The sequence below is a fragment of the Papio anubis genome, chromosome 11 (genome assembly GCF_008728515.1).
Source record: "Papio anubis isolate 15944 chromosome 11, Panubis1.0, whole genome shotgun sequence".
NCBI lineage: Eukaryota > Metazoa > Chordata > Mammalia > Primates > Cercopithecidae > Papio > Papio anubis.
This window is the reverse complement of record NC_044986.1, coordinates 108,243,099-108,266,098: the sequence shown is the minus strand read 5'-3', so window position 1 is coordinate 108,266,098 and position 23,000 is coordinate 108,243,099. Positions and strand designations below refer to the sequence as shown.

The 23,000-nt window shown below is 41.3% G+C and overlaps 1 protein-coding gene across 1 annotated transcript in view; it reads left to right on the top strand.

Annotated features, from left to right (window-relative positions):
• TMEM236 (transmembrane protein 236) overlaps positions 1 to 21,318 on the top strand; it is a 47,182-nt gene extending 25,864 nt beyond the window's left edge. The window contains exon 4 of the mRNA XM_003903429.5: positions 19,786 to 21,318. Within this exon, the coding sequence (XP_003903478.1) occupies positions 19,786 to 20,369 (584 nt within the window). The 3' untranslated portion in view covers positions 20,370 to 21,318. The remainder of the gene's footprint in view (positions 1 to 19,785) is intronic.
• The last annotated feature ends 1,682 nt before the right edge of the window (positions 21,319 to 23,000 follow it).

The following is a 23,000-nucleotide window of genomic DNA, read 5'->3' as shown; positions in this document are numbered from 1 at the left end:
TCTCGATCTCCTGACCTCATGATCTGCCCGTCTCGGCCTCCCAAAGTGCTGGGATTACAGGCTTGAGACACCGCGCCCGGCCTAAACCATATGTTTAAATGAATTAATAAAAAGCTTAGTTTGGAGACTTTTACTACAGGAATTAATATGACTGTGGTAGTTGTGTCCTAGATAATTATGTGTGTGTGTGTGTGTTTTTTTTAAAAATTATACTTCAAGTTCTAGGGTACATGTGCACAACGTGCAGGTTTGTTACATATGTATACGTGTGCCATGTTGGTGTGCTGCACCCATTAACTCGTCATTTACATTAGGTATATCCCCAATGCTGTCCCTCCCCTCTCCCCAATTATGTGTTTTTAATTGTGAATTATAAAAATACCAAAGATCGCACTAATAAAACCAAGCTATGGCTGGGTGTGGTGGCTCACGCCTGTAATCCCAACACTTTGGGAGGCCAGGATGGGAAGATGGCATGAGCTCAGGAGTTTGAGACCAGCCTGAGCAACATAGCAAGATGCCATCCCTATAAAAAAAATAAAATTTAAAGAAAACCCAACAAGATATGCCACATCTCCTCCAAAGTGATGAGTTGAAACTAAATACAGATTGGCCCTTACAAAAAGTATTTTGTTAACAGAATATTTTATTTATTTAGTCATAAATTACTCCAACTTTTATTAAATTTCATGCAGTAGTATCTGTGTTTAATTGGCAATATTTGTATGCTAGTTACCTTGTGGCTAAGATTTTGTCATGTTGTGCATTTGAAATGGGTAAGGTTTGTCAGTTGTTTTCTGATGGGGTGAATGGAGTCAACTGAGTGAGGCTCAGGAGACAGCTTCAGAGTGATGGGGTCACCACTGGAGCCCATCAGTCATTTATCGGTCAGATACCAGTACCTTCCAGTCACTCTTGCTGCTCAGATGGAAAACAAAACTGAGGTGGAGGCCACTAGGAAATTGCAGAATCTGAGCCTGTCACTTTCTACTTCATCCTTGGGAGGGAGATGACGGTCTGTTATGTCTAACATAACACAGGTGACATGTAGGTTGATAAGATGGCAGTTGGGGCCATCTGTTGAGCAGAAAGCCCACCCAAGTCACATCTGGCCTCCAGAGTTAGGAGTATTTGTCTTAAACTCAGGAGAGCTGGGAATCTCCAAATCCTTTGCTACATCTCTAGATTCTTTAGAAATTCAAATCTATTTTTAAATTTGATTTTTTTTTTTTTAAATTTGAGCTGGAGTCTCGCTGTGTTGCCTAGGCTGATCTAGAGTTCTTGAGCTCAGGAGATCCTCCTGCATCAGCCTCCTGAGTAGCTGGGATTCTAGGTGTGCACACCTGCACCCAGCTTTAAATTGGATGGTTTCTGATGACTCTGTATTTTCTATATTAATATAAATTTCCTGTGCAAGTTTAAAGGTCTTTTTAAAAAAGAAAGACACGTGTATCTTTTCGGGAATAAGTTAATGACATTTTATTTTTGTTAGTGATGAATTATTTATTTTTTTTATTTTTATTTTTTGAGATGGAGTCTTGCTCTGGAATGCAGTGGCATGACCTCTGCTCACTGCAACCTCTGCCTCCTGGGTTTAAGCAACTTTCCTGCCTCAGCCTCCCGAGTAGCTGGGATTGCAGGCATGCACCACCATGTGTGGCTAATTTTTGTATTTTTAGGGAAGGCGGGGTTTCATCATGTTGGCCAGGCTGGTCTCGAACTCCTGACCTCAGGTGATCCACCCACCTTGGCCTCCCAAAATGCTGGGGTTACAGGTGTGAACCACCGTGGCCAGCCATTAGTTGGATTTTTAAAGGGGAATTTTCCTTGTATCCATAACTTCAACAATGACACTGAGAACTGAAATAAGACAAAGAAGAAGTGGATCTGGGGGAGAAGACTCTAGAATATTTTGTACAACTGCTTCTCACTTGAAGAGCCTTCTTCTTGAGCTGTTCTCCATCCAAATTTAGGAAGATTAGTGTCTGATTTGATAGTTCAGCCGTTTAATAAATTCACGCTTAAAAAAACTAGCAGTCACTTGAAATGCCTTTGTAAATATGAATGATACATACTTTTAATTTTTATGCAAACCTCGAACCCAAATAGTCTCCTACACTGATTTCAACATGAGATTAATCATATAAATTATGTAATTTTTGAATCCATGAGGTTTTATCATTTATTCCTTGGAACGTGAATTAATATATAAATACATTAACATGTACATCTTAAATACATAATTCTGAACCTAAGCAAGTATACCATAAATATGGTTTCACTACAGGTGGTACTTGCAAATTAAAAAAATTGACTAGAGGTGGGGGATGAACAAGATCTAGAATCATTTGACTCCCTTTAGGAATGTGGGAAAAGTGAGTATGTTCTTTGCTCTTTCCAGATAGTCTGAAATGCATCCATGTCTGTTAGCTAGTAGCAGTCTGGACTTTATGTTAGATGAAACTAACATCATCTACAATGTATGATTTATGGACACTCTTACAGCATCCTAACCATCTTCATTCCAAGCTACAAAACTTTTATCTTTGTGTAGCTTTTCCTTTTCAAAAATTTTAAATAACAGTTATTCTGCAGATGAAATATGCTTATGCTTAAAACAGTCTTCACTGGACCAAGGAATCCTTTTTACGAACCTCCTATTACCAGTGGAAATTTCTCAGTATCAAGTAATTATCATGCAGCAGCTTCTAACTGCCGCGTTTCATGGTGGTTGCGCCGCGTATGGGAGCATTTTTCTGACGTGTGGATCTCCGCAGCATGGCAATCTCACAGATGTACATGGTACCTAGGAATGCCAATCCCCAGTCACGTGCACAAATAATAAGAATACAAAGAATAGCCTGTGAAAGAAGAGGACTTCTGTCTCCTCTTCTTCACTGTCTTCTTCCTGCTCCCATTTAATTAATTAATTAATTTTTTGAGACGGAGTCTCGCTTTGGTGCCCAGGCTAGAGTGCAGTGGTACAATCTCAGCTCACTGCAGACTTTGCCTCCTGGGCTCAAGTGATCCTCCTGCCTCAGCCTCCCAAGTAGTTGGGAATACAGGAGGGCACCACCATGCCTGGCTAATTTTTGTATTTTTAGTAGAGATGGGTTTTCACCCTGTTGGCCAGGCTGGTCTCTAACTCCTGACCTCAAGTGATCTGCTTGCCGCAGCTTCCCAAAGCACTAGGTTGACAGGTGTGAGCCACTGTGCCCACCTGCTGCTCCCATTTTAAACCAGACCCACGGTGGGTCTCCTGTGCCCGCTGGCGACCCTGCTGCATCTGCTTTACACTCAGTTTCTTACTCTCATGTGCAAACCCCTTGGCATATGCTGTTTTCTACCACTCCTGCTCAGCTCTGCTCTAAATGCTGTTGGTGCTGCTGTTGCTTGTGTCTGGGGAATTGGTGGATGTGCTGCTGGTGCTTTAGATTGACTTCCTTTCTTCTGCTAGTGGGAATACTGGCTTCCTGCCACTGAGTTCTAGTTTTCTAGAGGTCTCAAACAGAGCACTAGAATAGCAGTTTTTGCTTGGAAACAACAGCCTTTTAGCCCTTAGAGTGTATATGTACCAACAGATTGGCTGGGCTTCAGTGATTTCAGATAACGGCCATTCTACTCTCCTGCAAACCACCACTTCCCCTCGCACTTATAGACCTTGTGGCTGAATGTGACAGAGCCGGACTCCTTCTTTGAGGCAGCTTTTCTTCATGGGGGTCTCATAGGTCCTCAGATCAGGCTTAGCTATATCGTCTGAACCTCATTCCTGGCCACTATTAGAGTCCTCTACCTATCACCACCTAGATTCCTTAACCCCCATCAAAACCAGTGGGTGCAAACAGACCCACAAGAGTGTCCATGATTAGAGAGGGAGTTTTCAGTCCTACTGTCAAGACTCATTTGAATAGGACTTGCAGCGTAGGCCAGACACCCTGTTACAAAGTGGTACAATAGATTATAATAGCTAAAGGACTATGGTGCCACAGATGAAGGAAAACTTCATTTTATCTAAGGTGTTGAAGGTAAGAAAAGACTAAAGGGAAGATCTTGGATTTGCGGGAGCTTATAGGTAGACATGGTGAAGAAAGCTTTCTACATAGGAGAAAGGTTGGGCCTCCAAGAACTAAGGTGTGTATGTAGCAAATGGCCATGTTTGGGAAGTGAAAATGAAGCAGTGTTGTTGTCTGGGGTAAATACCCAAGGTTCATCATCTCGCGCCAAGAAGATTAAGGACGTGGACACACACAAGGAGTGAGTTTAGGAGCGGAGGTTTAATAGATAAAAGAAAGGAGAGCAGCTCTCTCTCTTTCGAGACAGAGGGGCTCCTCAATGGGAATTCCAGCCCATGACAGAGTGCACTGGGTTTTATAGACAGGCTTTAGGAGGTGGTGTCTGATTTACATAGGGCTCACAGATTGGTTGGACTGGGTGTGATGTTTACATAGTGCCCAGAAAAGGCTGGTCACCCCACCCTAATCTTATTATGCAAATAGGCTTTCCAGTTGGCTGGTGCCATGTTGCCTGCTCCTCACTGTACACACAGCTGGCAAAGAGAAGGAAGATGGAGCCACCATTTGGACCATGCCTAGTCCCAGGTGGCCTTTTCCTATTGGCACAGCAGCTGGCATTCACCTGTGCAAGCTTCCAGCTTGCTGGTCTATGTCTGCAGCTGGATTTTACAGGCTGCTCTTTCCTAGAAAAGAAAATGATTTGGGGCTGCTTTTCATTAAAAGGAAAACTTTACCAAGGACTCCCGTACCCTCATATCTGCCTGAATAACTTCTTCTTAACTCCTATATCGAAATTAAGCTTGGTTGGATTTCACACCTTGAATCAACAAACCTGGTGCTGGGAGGCAAGTTGCCTTCTTAATACCGACTACTGTTCATTAACTTGTCATTTCAGAAACCTATAATGTCACTTCAAGAGTAACTGTGAAAATTTGCATGCAGCCGGGCATGGTGGCTCACGCCTGTAATCCCAGCACTTTGGGAGGCCGAGGTGGGGGGATCATCTGAGGTCAGGAGTTTGAGACCAGCCTGGCTAACATGGTGAAACCCCATTTCTACTAAAAATACAAAAAATTAGCCAGCCGTGGTGGCAGGCGCCTGTAATCCCAGCTATTGGGGAAGCTGAGGCAGAAGAATCGCTTGAACCCAGGAGGCGGAGTTTGCAGTGAGCTGAGATGGTACCACTGCACTCCAGCCTGGGTAACAGAATATGACTCTGTCTCAAAAGAAAAAAAAAAAAGGAAAGAAAATTTGCATGCATGCATGCGTGTGTGTGTGTGTGTTGTATGTGTGTGTTTGGGAGAAGGGAGAGCTGCATCATGATCAACAATGTTTTTGTGTGTTTAAGTGTTGATGTTTTATGTGAGATTTCATTTGGGGAAAAAAAAGGTTCCTCTGCTAAATGTTTAAAAATCATTAATCTAGGGCTTCATTTAGCGTTGTAACCGTATCTGTTTCTAGGACGCTACCATTTCTACAGAGAGATAGATAGGTTGCCAACTCTCTCTCCAGGCCCGGCTCCCTGGCAATCATGACTGCACCACCTAGAGGCAAAGTGAGCCCCTATCTAAGGTCTTGTGACTGCTGCTGCTGCTCTGGGCAATTTCAGCTTTGAAGGCAGAGTACACACTGGCTTGAGGCTCAACATCTTTGAAAAACAGATAACCCTTTTAACATGCCATATTGAATTTTTTCTTTCTAATGTTTCATTTTTCCAAAAGAACACATACTCATTTTAAAAAGTTATAAAATAGAGATAAACGAAAAAGAAAAGGTAAACGAACCATAACCCTACAAACTAGAAATTTATAACTGGCTAGCATCTTGATGTACATTCATCTATTAAGACAACCTATTCTGCAACTCTTTTTTTTTTTTTTCTTAATGTATGGTGGGTATCATTCTCATTATTACATCTTCTTTTTGTTTTATTTTGTTTTGTTTTTGAGACAGTCTCGCTCTGTTGCTCAGGTTGGAGTGCAGTGGCATGATCTCTGCTTACTGCAGCCTCTGGTCCTGGGCTTAAGCGATTCTCATGCTTCAGCCTCCCAGGTAGCTGGGACTACAGCCGTGCACCACCATGTCCCTCTAACTTTTGTATTTTTAGTAGAGATGGGGTTTCACCATGTTGGCCAGGCTGGTCTTGAACTCCTGACCTCAAATGATCCACCTACCTCGCCTCCCAAACTGCTGGGATTACAGGTGTTAGCCACTGTGCCCAGCCTCGTTATTACATCTTCTATTGTGTAGAAGGTGTTATTGGTCGAATTATATTCCATTATGTTAATGAACCATGATAATATAGCTAGCAGATCCCCAGTTGCTGAACAACTAGATTTGTTCCAGTTTTTAGTTATGATAAACCTTGCTATTATAAGTCTCGTTCAGAAGTAAAAGGGTTGAGAAGGACCAGGATATGGTTAGAATGCGTAAGGCGATGTGCTTTTGAGTTGGGCAGGGCAGACAAGTCACGGTTAAAGCACATGTCCATGTGTAGTGCAGGTGGGCTGTGTTTAAAGCGCCCTGGGCTACGTGTAGGAGTCAGAAATCTCTTAGTGAGGTGACTGGCAAAAGAGAAGCTGGGTATGGAGAGAGTTAACTGCCTCTGGATGGGAGCCGAATGATATCAGGATGATGACTGCAGAATGTCCTCAGAAGACCTGGAGCATCTGCTCATGCCCAGACTCCTCAGCAAGAACACTGCCAGAAGAAAGTGACTACTAGGGACTGGCTACACATGCTGGGAATGTAGAGGGGCCCATAAAGGGATCGTATGTACCGTGCGGTGTGGCAAGAGGGGTTTGGCCGCATTAGGGAGAGCTGCATGTTCAGAGATGGCTGGCTAGAGGTGAGGTCAACAGGCTATTTGAGTGGAAAACCTCAGCGCCCTGCAAAGGAGGCGGTTTCCACTACCACATCAGCGAGAGGTGCCGGCTATGATGTTGGCAGGGTAAGGCTTTCAAATAAATCTGCTCCCAATGGCCCTCATCCAATGCCTTCTGCGTGGTCTTTTAATACCAGAAACTTGAGTCAGTGCCTGCAGGCGCCTCAGCAGTATAGATGATTATTTATTTCCTTAGGTCAAATGCTTAGATGCAGAACTTCTGGCTCAAAGTCCATGCAAGGTTTTAAGGTTTGTGCTATGTGTAGTTACACTGTTCCCTCTAAAGAACTTACCCTCTAAATAGCAATGTAAGGAAATACCTGTTTCTCCTTAACCTTACAACCTTGCAACAGTGGAAATTTATTCCATTTCTTCTATTTCAAAATAGTATCGTAGGCATAGGCAAAATAGTACCTTGCCACCTTTATAATTTGCTTTTGAAAGTAGTATTGTGTTTGCCATCTTCTCATAGGTTTATTGGCTATTTGTAGTTTTAAAAAATCATATATTTAGGTCCTTGATCTGGTTTTCTGTTGGTATGGCCATTTTTCTTTTCTTTTCTTCTTCTTCTTCTACTTCCTTTTTTTTTTCTACTGAATCATGAGTTCTATAAATAGTGAGGATGTTAAGTTTTGCCTGTCATAGGTGTAGAGTGTATTGCCTCATTTCAGGGTTCTCATTTGCCTTTTAATTTTACTATAGTGTTTCTCATATAGGGAATTTAAAATTTTGATGTCATCCAAGCTATTAGTATTTCTGTATGGTGTAGTTATGCTTAAAAAGCCTTTTTTGCACTACAAGTAAAAATTATTTACCAATTATTTTCCCAAAGCAGTTAACATTTAAATGTTTAATGAAGAAAAATTGAATTACTATAGGGTACAGATTGGTTATTTATAAATAACCAATAAATTAGACAAGATAGTCAACATGTTTATTTACCTGAGCTAGCAAAGTTTTTCGACTTCTGTTTCTATTGTATTTCTTCTGGCATTTCCAACATATAAAAAAGCACTTAATAGAGTTCTTTAAAAATATCAGTGCCAAACACAGCTGCCCCAGATGAACTGGATCAGGATCTCTGGGGATGGGATTAGGCATATTTGGATTTTAAAAAAGGAAACCTTGTTGAGAGACCCTGATTTATATCTCTAATTAAGAGCAGTGCTTGTTACCCTTGGCTGTACATTAAAATCAACTAAGGAAATTTGAAAGTTTGGATGTCTAGGATACACCCAGTTAATGAAATCATAATTTTCTGGAGTGAGGCCCAGGCACTACTAATCTTTAAAATTAGCAATTCCCAGATGATTGACAATTGGGAAAATAATAGGAGTGGATAGGGAGAAAGCAAGCAAGGGGAATTTACACCAGATAATGCCGCAATTTCTTCATGAAATAGGAAGCAAATTTTCTGCTGAGAACAATGGAGATGGATGGAAGGGAGAGGACCCAAAAGAATGGGGGACGCTCTGGGGTAACTGCTGTGGGGAATGGAGATGAAGTGGGCTAGAGACAGGGAGACAGATGGATGAGTGATGTTGAGTGTGCAGCACAAACTGGAACCAGGAATTTGTTCTGCAGCCGATCCAGATTATATGTTTTTTCTCACTGAGGTTCAGAAATCTGGGCCTGGCAGGTTGAAAAGATAGAAACCTTAGGACTGACCCAGGTTTGGGAGTTTGCAGAGCAGGAAGGAAGAAGGAAAAGGAACTGTTTCTCTCTGAGTTATTTCTTCTTGGTATTGACTTACCAAAATATAATTTCTGAAAATGAATGCCAACGATAATTTTTATTGAACGTCTAAGCTATTGCCATTGAATCGGGGGCCACTGGTTATCACAAATACAGGGATTCTTAGCCATGGATTTCCACCAGAGATCATCAAAGTGTCTTTGCAATCCATATGCATAAGCTCTACCTACCGTTCAACAGACTGGAAGACAGAACCTGGCATCTGTAATTTTTTAAAGTTCTGCCATCGATTCTGATGCCCACTCTGAGAACCCCTTACTATAGGAAGTACTAGGAGCTGTCATAAATATCAAGTTAAAAGCAGAGAGGTCAATCCAAGCACAGGTCAATCCAAATTCTTAAGGGAACTGGCTTTCCAAATTTTCTTGAAATGTGACTCATGGCATTTTAACCAAATAGTATGTAAGAGATGTCATAGAGGTTAAAAGGAAAAAACAAAAACAAGCAAACAACAACAACAACAACAACAACAACAAAAAAAACAAAGGATGCAGCTTTTTTTTCTGAATAAAATGAATGGCATTTTGAGTTCCTCTTTAGTTCTTTTTAAGAAATAGCTTATTATACAAGATGAGTCCCGAGTGTGAGCTGGATTTCCATAATGTGTTATTTTGCAATGTGCTCAGGGGTGAGTATGAGGAACACTGTGTCCGGGGCCAAACTGGGGAGGAGGGTATTTCCTTTCCTACCCTCCCTTTGCTATTTAGAAGAAGGAAGTTTCAGGAAAGTGTGTTAGTTCTAGGATTTTTTTTCCTCTTCTCAAGAAATAAGTGGCCATCTACTAGACTGGGGTAAGAGAAGGGTAGAATTTCTGATTCATATCTTCTAATGAAGTGCCAGCTGTCTGGATTACACATGAGATTGGGCCAAAAACTATATTGGAGTGAGTTGGGTGCCAACAGACGTAGAATGTCAGGTGCTATAAAAATTTTCAGTGAAGGCAGCCTTTGATTTTGACAGCTTTATATGATTTTAACAATTTGGCATTAAATTGTTTTTTTCTTCTTTCTAAGTGGTCAAAATAATTGTGAATAATTTTAGCATATTAAATGAGACACTTGTAAGTCACAGAATACTTTGGAAACAAATATTTCAGGGAGACTGATAGGAATAAGGGAATAAAAGAATTCAGCATGTGTTACTTTATAATACCAAGCCTTGTGTTCCATATTATTATGGATCAAGAAAAGTTTATGGCCCCAGTTTGAAATTAAAGGCATAGGTCACTGATTTTCAATATTTACATTTTCATATCTTAGGTCAAAGGGAGCTGATCACCTGCATAATGTGTGGATGTTCTTTTTCTCTTCTGTTTTTTGAGAGAATGTCTCATTCTGTTGTCCATGCTGGAGGGCAGTGCCATGATCACAGTGCACTGCAGCCTCAACCTCCTGGGCTCAAGTGATCCTCCTGCTTCGGCTTCCCAAAGTACTGAGATTACAAGCATAAGCCACTGGCTTAGCTGATGTTCTTGATCATTTGTTGTTGACATTGTATGTATACTAATAGTAAGGTCCTATCTAGAAGAACACCACTTTTCTCATGCTCTGCTTCCACTTGCTATTTTGGGACCCTAAGTCCTTCTGTTTCTGGATGTGTGTGCGTAGGTGGGTAGGTGGGTAGTTGGGGGAGCTGGAAGTTCTCAGGGACTTCTTCTTACGAGATCATAAACACAATCTTCTTGAAATCACACATCTGCCCTGATAGGGTTTGGCTGTGTTGCCACCCAAATCTCAACTTGAATTGTATCACCCAGAATTCTCACGTGTTGTGGGAGGGTCCCAGGGGAGGTAATTGAATCATGGGGGGGTCGGTCTTTCCCATGCTATTCTTATGATAGTGAATAAGCCTCATGAGATCGAATGGGTTTATCAGGGGTTTCCACTTTTGCATCTTCTTCATTCTCTCTTGCTGCCGCCATGGAAGAAGTGCCTCTCACCCTCTGCCATGATTGTGAGACCTCCCTGGCCATGTGGAACTGTAAGTCCAATAAAACCTCCTTTCCTTCGCAGTCTTGGGTATGTCTTTATCAGCAGCATGAAAACGGATTAAAACATGCCCTTTCTTCCTCCTGCCTGGTGACCCCTGATGCTACTGGTGCCTGGATGGTCTCTGGCATGCTTTGAAGCACTACTGCTGCTGTTGGTGCCGTCTGCCCAAGCACTGCGGACGGTGCCATGCCAGACTGCACTGGCACCCTCTGTGGGGCCTGATATCGCATTACATCCTCTCTTACTGTTGAGCTATGCAGGTCCCCAGCCTGTGCTGCCAGGTGCTTCTGATGTCTTCCAGGGTGTGTTAGTGGAATCAATCCTCACGGCCTTGCTTAAGGGGCTCACTCCAGGACTGGGCCAGAAGGGCATCTGAGTGGTAGACTCTGTGCAGAGCTCCACATTTTACCCATTGACTCTGTGGGAACCAGAGTCAATGGTTGGGCCGAGCTTTCATGCTTTGACTTCCTTGCCTTAGTGCAGGTTTTTCCCCCAGGATGCTCATTGCTCCCTCATGCTAATAGATTTCAGAAAAGAACTTCCTCCCACCTTTTATTCAGCAAATATTTATGGTGGATCTGTGCCATACCAATACCAGGCACTCCACCGGTGCTGGGGGTACAAAGCTGAGCAGAAACAGGCAGACGCTGCCTTTTGGGGAGCTCCTGGTCTAGACGCTCCAGGGCTCTTAAACTACACTAATAAATATGCATAAACTGGGCTGACGGAGGTTCTTCAGAATGCAATGACTCAGGTTTCATCCATTAGGCATCAGTTCCTGTCTTCCAGCTCCTGCTGGGATTGCTAGCTCCTGTCTGTATCCAAGCACTTAAAACTCCTGAGTATTTGGGATAAAGGAGGAAATACAGGTAGAGGCATTTCAGACCATTTCAAAGTGTAGGATTATTTCTCTTTGGCAATGAGATAACCCTATGCATCTTGACATTCTACCTTACTGTATATATTTTCTTTACACATATTCAATAGTATATTATTTTTATATATATTATAAAATAAATAAACATTTCAGGGACATTGATAAGAATAACAGAACATGAAGAATTCAGCATGCATGTATCTATATATTATATATTTTGAGTAAAATATATCTAGAAATATATATCATAAGTCACACAAATAGTCTAATTACCTTTGTATAAAATATATTGTAAATTAAATAACATTTTCTAGTCTAACCATATATCTCTTGGGGAGGAGGACCACAATATGATTGAAAAACTGAAGATTAGGAATTTTAGATGGGAACATTTTTTCAATATTTAAAAATAGAATATTTAAAAATGGATAATATTAAGATTTTAGCAATACTTGTCCAGTGTTAGATAAGTCTGTAAAGCAGCGGTAGAGGGAAAAATGATCTCTAAACCATCCAGTGGGCTGGGCATGGTGGCTCACACCTGTAATCCCAGCACTTTGGGAGGTTGAGGTGGGAGAGCCGCTTGAGTCCAGGAGTTCAAGTGCAGTCTGAGTAACATAGCAAGACCCCATCTCTACAAAAAAAAAAAAAAAAAGTTAAAAAAATTTAAACCCTCCAGCTTTCTAGTTGTGTCCTCTGATAAAATAACTCTCTTAACATTTACATTGTATAAAATATAGAAATGATACATTTATTTATTGTCAGATTTATGCAATGAGTGGCAAGGAACTGAAATAGGATCTTAGGGTTTTTGAATTTACTAGACAACAATCTCATACTTTCTGTAAAGAAAGCTGCCACAACTATTTCACAGCTGAGAATGTATGCCCACAGGCTTTTCCAGAACTGATGATGGCTGAATATTCATCTTGAATTCATTATTATTATTTGGTGAAAACTTGTACACAGTTTTGAGCATAGGCAGTAGTATGCTGGTCAGTGTTTAATCAGTTACCTTTGTGGAGTAGGGTTGAGGAGTGGGGAAGTCCTGATTTGTAGCATTTGCCAACGTCTGTGGTGTAAATTCTCCCATCATGACCAATTTCAAGCTACCAGTGATATCACTGAACACTGATCATGGAATTAGGAAGAGATATGTACAAGAGGCTCTTCCTAGCTGGTGTAAGCTGCCTTCACTTGTGTGGGTTATATCTGTAGGGTAGCATTTTTCTTTGTGATGTGAACAGGCAAATATGAGAATTAAACTCATGATCTTGTTTAGTCTTTGTAGTGTGACAGTGTTTCTCAAACTTGTGACTTCCCCTGATATACCAGATAATGAGTTATGGTGGAACTATAGCCAAAGTTAAATTACAGTCACCCTTACTATTTACTGCATTCTAATATATTCTATTCTGTCCCAATTAATTTAAAACAATAAATTATTTCACTATTGCTACTTTTTATTTATGTAACACATAAATGATCATTCTATATGCCAAACACTATTTTTTTTGGGGGGGGGGGGGGGACGGAGTCTTTGCTCTGTCACCCAGGCTGGAGTGCAGTGGCGCCATCTCGGCTCACTGCAAGCTCCGCCTCCCGGGTTTACGCCATTCTCCTGCCTCAGCCTCCCGAGTAGCTGGGACTACAGGCGCCCGCTACCACGCCCGGCTAGTTTTTTGTATTTTTTAGTAGAGACAGGGTTTCACCGTGTTAGCCAGGATGGTCTCGATCTCCTGACCTTGTGATCCGCCCGTCTGGGCCTCCCAAAGTGCTGGGATTACAGGCGTGAGCCACCGCGCCTGGCCGCCAAACACTATTTTTAAGTGCTTTACTGACGTATTCCTTCATTAGAACCGACCTGTGAGGTAGATGTCCCATGTCATCATTTATTGCTTGGCAATATGACTTGTCTTCCCTATCTCAGTGAGAGTATGTAAAAATAACAGTGTTTAGCTGGGTGTGGAGGTTCATGCCGGTAATTCCAGAGCGTTGAGAGGCTGAGGCAGAAGGATTGCTTGAGGTCAGGTGTTCAAGACCAGCCTGGGCAACATAGTGAGAGCCCCATCTCTACAAAAAATTGAAAAATGAGCCAGGAGTCATAGTGCATGCCTGTAGTCGCAGCTACTTGGGATTCTGAAGTGGGAGGATCACATTTGCCCAGGACATCAAAGCTGCAATGAGCCAGGATTGTGCCACTGCACTCCAGTCTGGGTAGAGCAAGACTGTGTCTCAAAAATAATAAATAAATAAATAAATAAATGATGAAGTTGAAGCTCAGCTTTCTAAGGTTTAGTCCCGAGTGCTGTATTTGAATGGAAGCTGCTAGAAGGGTGAGAATCTTACCTGTTGATTGTTGTGTCTTTCACAATTCCTAGTACAGGATCTTAGACATTCTAAGTGTTTGACACAGTGAATAAAATGAATGGATGAAGGAGTGAGCCTGCAGTCCCAGCTAGCTGGGAGACTGGGGCAGGAGGATCGCTTGAGCCCAGGAGCTTGAGGCTACAGTGAGCTCTGACTGTGCCCCTGCACTCCAGCCTGGGCAAGAGAGTGAGACCATGTCTCTAAAGTAAATAAGTAAATAAATAAATAAATAAATAACAGTGTTTCTAATTTACCTTGAGGTGTGTTGTAATTTATTGCCTTTTTCCCCTTGTCCTCTGAAATTATGATGACTACCGGTGCTTTGTGTGCTGCATGTTTTTTCAGAAATCATTTTTAAAGGACTGGTAATTTTCTTCTGCTCCCGATAGTTTTCTCCGTGTTATGCCTACATCATTCGTTTTTAGATTGCTCTAACCATTTTCCCCTCGGGGGAAATAGATTTGGGGGCTTGTTAGTTAAGACTAGCCATGTTTGTTTCTGAGTAATTATGTTTTGACTGATGTGAACTGGTAACAATCTCTTTGCACATCAGCTGCCTCTGCTGACTTCTGTGTCTTCATTCTACTGCCTCATATTTGCCTCTAAGTAGCTACTTTTGCTCCAACCTAATAAACTTAGAACGAAATCCAAAACTTTTATCCTGGACCATAGGACGCTCTATCATCTGTCTCTGCCACAGAGAGTGTGGTACAAGGGTTAAGGGTTTGGGACTCAAGTTCTGCTTTTTCTGCTAGCTAGCTGTGTGACCTTGGAAACAGTGCATAATCTCTCTGTGCCTCAGTTTACTCATCATTAAAATGGGAAAATAGGCGGCATGCAGTGGCTCATGCCTGTAGTAATTCAGTGTGTTGGGAGGCTGAGGCAGGAGGATCACTTGGGTCCAGGAGTTTGAGACCAGCCTAGGCAACACAGCAAGTCATCCATGTCTCTATTAAAAGTAAAAATTAAAAAAAAAAATTAGTCAGGTGTGGTGGTGCAAGCCTGTAGTCTCAGCTATTTGGGAGGCTGAGGCAGGAGGATCACTTGAGTCTGGGAGTTGGAGGCTGTAGTGAGCTATGATTGTGCCACTGCACTCTGGTCTGGCGGCAGAGCAAGACCCTGTCTCTAAAATAACATAAAGTAAGATAAAACGGGAAAACCATAGGGTTTTAATAAGTGAGTTAAAGCATATAAAGGGTTTGGAACAGTGCCTGATACGTAGAAAGGTCTTAATAGTCACCAGCTCTTTTTCTCTTCCACTTCCTCTCTGCATCCCCCACCTTTCACCAAACTCCTTTCTTTCAGTTCATGCTAGCTGAAGGATATTTACACAGGCCACTCCCACTACCTGCAAGTTCTTTCTTCCATTCCTCACTGAATCAATTCCTACTCATGCTTCCTATCTGTGCTTAACTGTCACGTCCAGACGAGCCTCCTTTGACTCCCCAGTGAATCCCCTTTGATTATCTCTCATCACAGAATTTACTTTCCTTTAAAGCCCGGCCACCATTTATTATTCCATATTTATTGGTATGACTGTAGGAGACTCAGAGTCACGAAGCTAGGAACTACTTCCATGCTATTTAGGATGCCATTTGCCAATGTCTAGCCCAGGCTTGGTACGGTACTCTCGTATTTGCTCATTGCAGGCCATTGGGAGTCTAATGAATGCATTTTTAGCATCAGCGTTCTTCCTGGATGTTTTTAGGTGCTTTGTGATTCCTTTTTCTTTTCTTCTTTTATTAATTAATTAATTATTGGAGATGGAGTCTCACTCTGTTGCCCAGGCTGGAGTGCAGTGGTGCAATCCCGGCTCACTGCAACCTCCATCTCCTGGGTTCAAGTATTTCTCCTGCCTCAGCCTCCTGAGTAGCTGGGATTACAGGCCTGCACCAACGTGCCCGGCTAATATTTTTGATTTTCAGTAGAGACGGGTTTCACCACGTTAGCCAGGTTGATCTGGAAGTCCTGGCCTCAAGTGATCCCCCAGCCTCGGCCTTCCAAAGCGCTGGGATTACAGGCATAAGCCACTGTACCTGCATCTGTTTTTATTTGGATAACATACTGTTTTCCTATTCTCTTCGCAAGAGGAATGCACACTCTAGAAAATGCCTCACTACTGAATTGTTACCGTGTGCCTTGTTTTTTCCCTCCCCCGTTAGGTGTTCAAAACTTTTGGGGAAAAAGTTAGAGGTAAAAATAAATCCATAAATAAACAACTAAGTAAAGTATGTTACAGTTGCCTACTTAGCCTCTAGTCTGCTAACGAAATGACATTTTCTTGGTCATTTAGCTTATAGAGTAACGATCAAAAGTCATTTCAGCAACTAGAATCAGATGTAGGAAACTGTATCAAGAGGCTGCTATTTTTACTTTTTTTTTTTTGGAGACGGAGTCTAGCTCTGTCGCCCAGGCTGGAGTGCAGTGGCCGGATCTCAGCTCACTGCAAGCTCCGCCTCCCGGGTTTGCGCCATTCTCCTGCCTCAGCCTCCCAAGTAGCTGGAACTACAGGCGCCACCTCGCCCGGCTAGTTTTTTGTATTTTTTTTTTAGTAGAGACGGGGTTTCACCGTGTTAGCCAGGATGGTCTTGATCTTCTGACCTCGTGATCCGCCCGTCTCGGCCTCCCAAAGTGCTAGGATTACAGGCTTGAGCCACCGCGCCCGGCCTATTTTTACTTTTTAAAGGGCAATGTGCGCTTCTCAGGAGGTGAGGAGAGCTCTCTCTTTATGCTTATGTCTTCTATGGATTTTGTGCCAGTGAATATCGTTTTACCCAAACAGAACAAATAACAACTAACAACAACAGGAAAAGAATTCCAGCTCTAAGTGGACATTTAGAAAGTCATGTGGAGAGCAAACTCATCCTGGAGCTAATGGGAATAGCATCAAATCCATGAGCCTGTACTTTGCTCCGAGATGTGCTTGCTCGTCCCCTCCAATGACCAAAAGATTTCTCAGCTTCCTTAACTCTCCCCAGTCCCCTGGGAGGCCATCAAAGCTTTCCAGTTAATAGTTCTAGTACTTCTCACTTGGAAAGAGGAAGCAGAATCCGTGTACCCCCTGATTTAGTTTGAGCTGTGTAAAGATACGAAGTTCAAAGACCTAATTTCACCTCATACACATGTATCTCATTAAAACCAAACTCCAGCTAAGACTTCATTGTTCATGGCAGCTGCTCTTAGCATCTGAAATGTTAAGACTCTCACCGACTGTTTAAAAAAATGTTAATGTGTCACTTTTGGGGTTTCCACTTCCTGGCTTTGAAACAATGCTGAATTTGCAATCATCTTTCAAAAGCCCAAATTACACACTGTGTTCTGAATGTTGACAAAGCCATTTGGATTTTCATTATGACAGTTTCACCTATCAAGAGAGGGGAACAAAAGTTTTCTAGGACATGACATATTCTAAGGCAATATTTTCTATATTGATTTTTAAATTCATTTTTATTTATTTTATTTTTTGAGATGGAGTCTTGCTTGTCGCCCAGGCTGGAGTGCAGTGGTGCGATCTTAGCTCACTGCAACTTCCTCCTACCGGGTTCAAGCAATTCTCATGCCTCAGCCACCAGAGTAACTGGGATTCCAGGCGCCCACCACCACTCGCAGCTAATTTTTTTATTTTTACTAGAGATGGGTTTCACCATGTTGGCCAGGCTGGTCTCAAACTCCTGACCTCAGGTGATCCACCTGCCTGGGCCTTCCAAAGTGCTGGGATTACAGGCATGAGCCATCACGCCTGGCTCTATATTAATTTTTTAAATAATATAAGAAGTGCAATAGATACAAATGAGCATCTGAGTTTAAAAAGATGGTTTTATGAATTTAAGAATAATAACTTGTTATATACTTTTCTCCCTTACTTGAGTATTATTTATTAAGATGATTCCCACTCAGGCCACTGAATTCTAATATTGATAAAGAAGTTTCCAAGGTCATGGGTGCTGACATTTACCTATCAATGATTCATACTGGAAGTAATGTGTCATCAAGAATTTAGATTATCTTTTTAGTTTATAAAAATGCTCAATTCACACTTAAACTTTAAAACTAATTAGTTACTTGTATAAAAGAAACTAGAAATGTATTGTGTCCTTTAAACAAACTCCTACTTATAGTAGTCAAGCATTTTATTAGTTATCAATCATAATTTATTTATTGTAAAATGTTTTCATGTTCAGCTCCATGCGCTTCAACAAGTTTTTATTGACTTTGTCTCTTTGACCTTTAGAGCTATTCAGTCTAATGACTCCCTTTAAATTTTGTCTTATCACGTCATATGGCAGCTCAGCATGTTTGCTGAGTATTGTCAAGTCCTGATAATTTCTTAGCAACCAAAATGGTGTTTTAGTGGATAAATGTTTGAAAAAGAACACGTTATCCCTTCTGTGCATAAAAACAATGCCATCAACATTGTTTTAGGTCTTGAGATTTGAGAATTTATACATAATCCAACCTCAACACCCGTGTATACACGGAGAGGAACACACACACACACACACACACACACACACAATGGTGTTGCATCACGTGCCTTATTGTTTCAGATCACTGGTGTGTTGACCATGGCCACAGAAGAGATGCTTTAGGTTAACCAATCCTAATGATCACTTCAAGAATCTTTGCAAAAGAACAGCTTAAAAACCTTGGATTCAGCATGTCACTCTTCACTAGGAATCTCTAGTGGTCAAATAGATTCCCTCTAGACCGGTTACCATGGCTCACGCCTGTAATCCCCGCACTTTGGGAGACCGAGGCGGGAAGATCACTTGAGGTCACGAGTTTGAAACCAGCCTGGCCAACACGGAAACCCCGTCTCTACTAAAAATTAGCCAGGCATGGTGGTGTGCACCTGTAATCCCAGCTACTCGTGCGCTGAGGCAGGAGAATCGCTTGAACCAAGGAGTTGGAGGTTGCAGTGAGCTGAGATCATGCTGCTACACTCCAGCTTGGGTGACAGAGCAAGACTATATCTCACACACACACACACACACACACACACACACACAAAACACACAAAAAAGCAATGGATTGCCTCTTAGCACCAAACTTCATACCTGGAGATCTGGGGTATGGTCATCTCTGTGAGCCCCTTCTTATAAAATGACAGGGTGTTTGTCTTACAAAATGACAGGGTTGGATTGGGGGACTTTTAGATTCATTTGATTTTATGATGCTCAAATGTTTTGTAATTAACTCATGATCTATTGTATCTAGACAGGTAATAGCAGCCATAAAGTTAAGAGTTTGTCAATCGGAGTCAAACAAATCTAGGTGTGAATTCCAGCTCTGCCCAATACTAACTGCATTTGAATATCAGCGTTCTTTAACCTCTCAAGACCCAGTTTCTATAGTTGTAAAATGGGATAGTAATCCCTATTTCTCAGCTTTGTTCTGAGGATTAAATGAGATAATAATGTGTGAAAGTGTATAGCTTAGAAACCAATAATGTTTGTTATTATGGAGTGGTAAAAAATGACTTCGGATCTGAATCCAGGAAAATACCAAGACACCAAGAGCCTTCTCCACCTCTATGTTTTTTCAGTGTGCTACTTCAGTGTTATCTTGAAATTCCATGGGTAAAATGGCCTCAAATAATAGAATATGTGGGGAGGGAGAGCATCAGGATAAATAGCTAATGCATGTGAGGCTTAATGTCTAGGTGATGGGTTGACAGGTGCAGCACACCACCATGGCACACGTTTGCCTATGTAACAAACCTGCATGTCCTGCACATGTATCCTGGAACTTAAAATAAAACTAAATTAAATTAAGTGAAAAACAAAAGAATATGGAGAATTCCACCTTTAAATGGAATTTTAAATTTGAATAACATTTGAGCTAAAATGGATACATTTTAAAAAACTAAAATGTAAATAAATCTGTTCATTGCAGGTAGCCAAAATGGGCACACCCATTCAAGCTCTTTGCAACACATAAAAACGGTGACAGAGCAAGTGAGGCAAAGTCAAGAAAATGCTGCATCTCCCCAGGCAACCAACAGCACCCAGTTGTCGCAGCCATCAGGAGCCATGACATGGAGCCAGGTGTCTGTGTTCACGGGACTCCAGGAGCCCTCCTGTGACTCTGGAATCCTGAAAACAATGTCCCGGCGAGATGTCCGGGCAGAGTTATTCTTATGGAGCTTTCTCCTGTGGTCTGACACAATAGAAATGGTGCGTGTGGCTGGTCACCCCAAAGTGTACAAGTCAAGCTGGCTATACCCAGTCTACATATTCAGTTTTATTTCTCTCCTTCGAATTACATTCACTCCCCAAAACCCTCTTCTCAATTCCCTGAGCATCCTGCTGCAAGATTTACCATTTGTTTTTGTTAGACTTGGTTTAATCATTGCCCTGGGGACTATCACACCCGTGCTGGGCCTGTGTAAAAATATCCTCGTGACTCTCTCTTACATTTACTTCAATTACCTAACCAGACTCAGGTTTTTTTCTGCCTTTGAAATGTCTCCATTTTAAAAAGAAAACGGGATCTAGTAAGGCCTCTTTGTGATACCTGTGTGCACATTTGTAATCCTTCTTTTTTTCTTGGGGTGTAGGTTTTTGCACTATAAAGGAAATGACTAGATTGTAGAGAATAAGCCATTTTTACTAACTCTAGCATATCAGTTTTTTGTTTTGTGTGTTTTTTTTTTTACATATACAAAAGGTGCTAAATTTAAGTAAAGTAATATTCTTGTAAGTTGGCTTTCAGGTATTTCTAGAAAGGGTTAGCAGTTAATTTTAGTTTGTTAGATATACTGAGGTCCCCAACCCCTGGCACATGGTCCCAGTACCTGTCCCTGGTCTGTTAGGAAGCAGCCTGCACAGCACGTGGTGAGCCTCGAACTGAACGTTCCCGCCTGAACTCCACCTCCTGTCAGATCAGCAGCGGCATTAGATCCTCATACGAGCCCAAACCCTGTTGTGAACTGTGTATGCGAGGGATCTAGCTTGCGCTCCTTATGAGAATTTAATGCCTGATGATCTGAGGTGGAACAGTTTCATCCCAGAACCCACCCTCACCCCCACCCCCAACCGTGGAAAAATGGTCTTCCACAAAACTGGTCCCTGGTGCCCAAAAGGTTGGGGACCACGGATGTACACCACACTTTTTCTAAGAGTACTCTTTAATAGAGCCTTTTAAAAAACTAAGAAGCTTTTCCATCAAGTTAGCCCAAGAATAAGATTTTTATCTTTTATATAGAGAGGATTATATGAATTGATTGAGTAAATTTAGTTTTAAAGAACACACCTGAAATTATTGAATAATTTTTAGACTAAGCTTTTTTTTTTGAGACAATGTCTCGCTCTTGTCCCCCAGGCTGGAGTGTGATGGTGCAATCTCAGCTCACTGCAACCTCTATCTCCCAGGTTCAAGCGATTCTCCTGCCTCAGCCTCCCGAGTAGCTGGGATTACAGGCGCCTGACACCATGCCCAGCTAATTTTTGTATTTTTAGTAGCAATGGGGTTTCACCATGTTGGCCAGGCTGATCTCAAACTCCTGACCTCAGGTGATCCGCCCACCTCAGCCTCCCAAAGTGCTAGGATTACAGGAGTGAGCCACCATGCCTGGCCAGATTATATTTTTTTAAAATTTGAAAATTGTTGTTCCTTCAAACACGGAATTATATTCTTTATTCCATTGTGGCAAGGGACTTTTATTCAATAAATTGATTTCAGCATAAAAAGCAATTCACTTTAATAGATATTTGGCTCAGTTTAAGGCTTAGCTGTGTTGCCAGTACTGAAGTACTAATATGAGTGTTGTTTAGTAAAATGAAGTCAAGGTACATCAGTAATACCAATATAAAATTTCATATTAAAAAGCCATAAAGTGAAGACAGATTTCAAAGTAAAGGAATATTTTATTTGTGGAATTAGCTGGGTGTGGTGGCACACGCCTGTAGTCTCAGCTACTTGGGAGGCTGAGGCAGGAGAATCACTTGAATCTGGGAGGCGGAGGTTGCAATGAGCTGAGATTGTGCCACTTCAAGCCAGCCTGGGTGACAAGAGTCTCCAAAAAAAAAAAAAAAATTATAATACAAGTAATTTCTTTTGAATTCTGCCATGGGTGTCTTTTTATTATTAAGAAAAGTCTATAATCAAGGGATTCATTTATGATATTCCCAAATATGAAAATATTTTATGTAAGAATACATTTATCTCTATATTAGAACTTAGCAACAGTGCTCAGATCAACTCAAAAGTATTACTTGAATTTAGAATGTACTTTTATCTGATATTTTAATATGAATGTGCCTGATATTTTTGGAAGTCACAACACTTTATACAAATAATGAAGGCATATACAAAAGATTATGTGTAGGAGGAAAATTGAGTAGCTAATTTAATTTAAATTAATATTTTACTTAGACTGTATACATGTTTACAGAGTGCAAGTCTATGGGATTTAATAGATATTACAACAAATTACACTGGGAAAACATTGATAGTTCTACACTGTAATTAAATATCATATATATTATTAAAATTATTAGGTTGGTGCAAAAGTAGTTGAGGTTTTTGACATTGAAAGTGGTGGTGCACGCCTGTAATCCCAGCTACTCAGGAGGCTAGCTCAGGAGAATTGCTTGAGCCCAGAAGGCAGAGGTTGCAGTGAGCTGAGATCTTGCCACTATGCTCCAGCCTGGGCGACAGAGTAAGACTCTGTCTCAAAAAAAAAAAAGTCCACTATGGTTAATTATAGGAAAGTATGTTTAAAAATTAATCTATGATTAGGCTATTAATATGTAGTCTAATAATTTTATTGTATTATACTTATAAAATAATTTTATAATTTTACAAAATTTTGTTGATGCTATATTTGATGCTTAAAAAGTGGGCAAAGGATATGAACAGACACTTCTTAAAAGAAGACATTTATGCAGCCAACAGACACATGAAAAAATGCTCATCATCACTAGCCATCAGAGAAATGCAAATCAAAACCACAATGAGATACCATCTCACAGCAGTTAGAATGGTGATCATTAAAAAGTCAGGAAACAACAGGTGCTGGAGAGAATGTGGAGAAACAGAAACACTTTTACACTGTTGTTGAGAGTGTAAACTAGTCCAACAATGGTGGAAGACAGTGTAGCGATTCC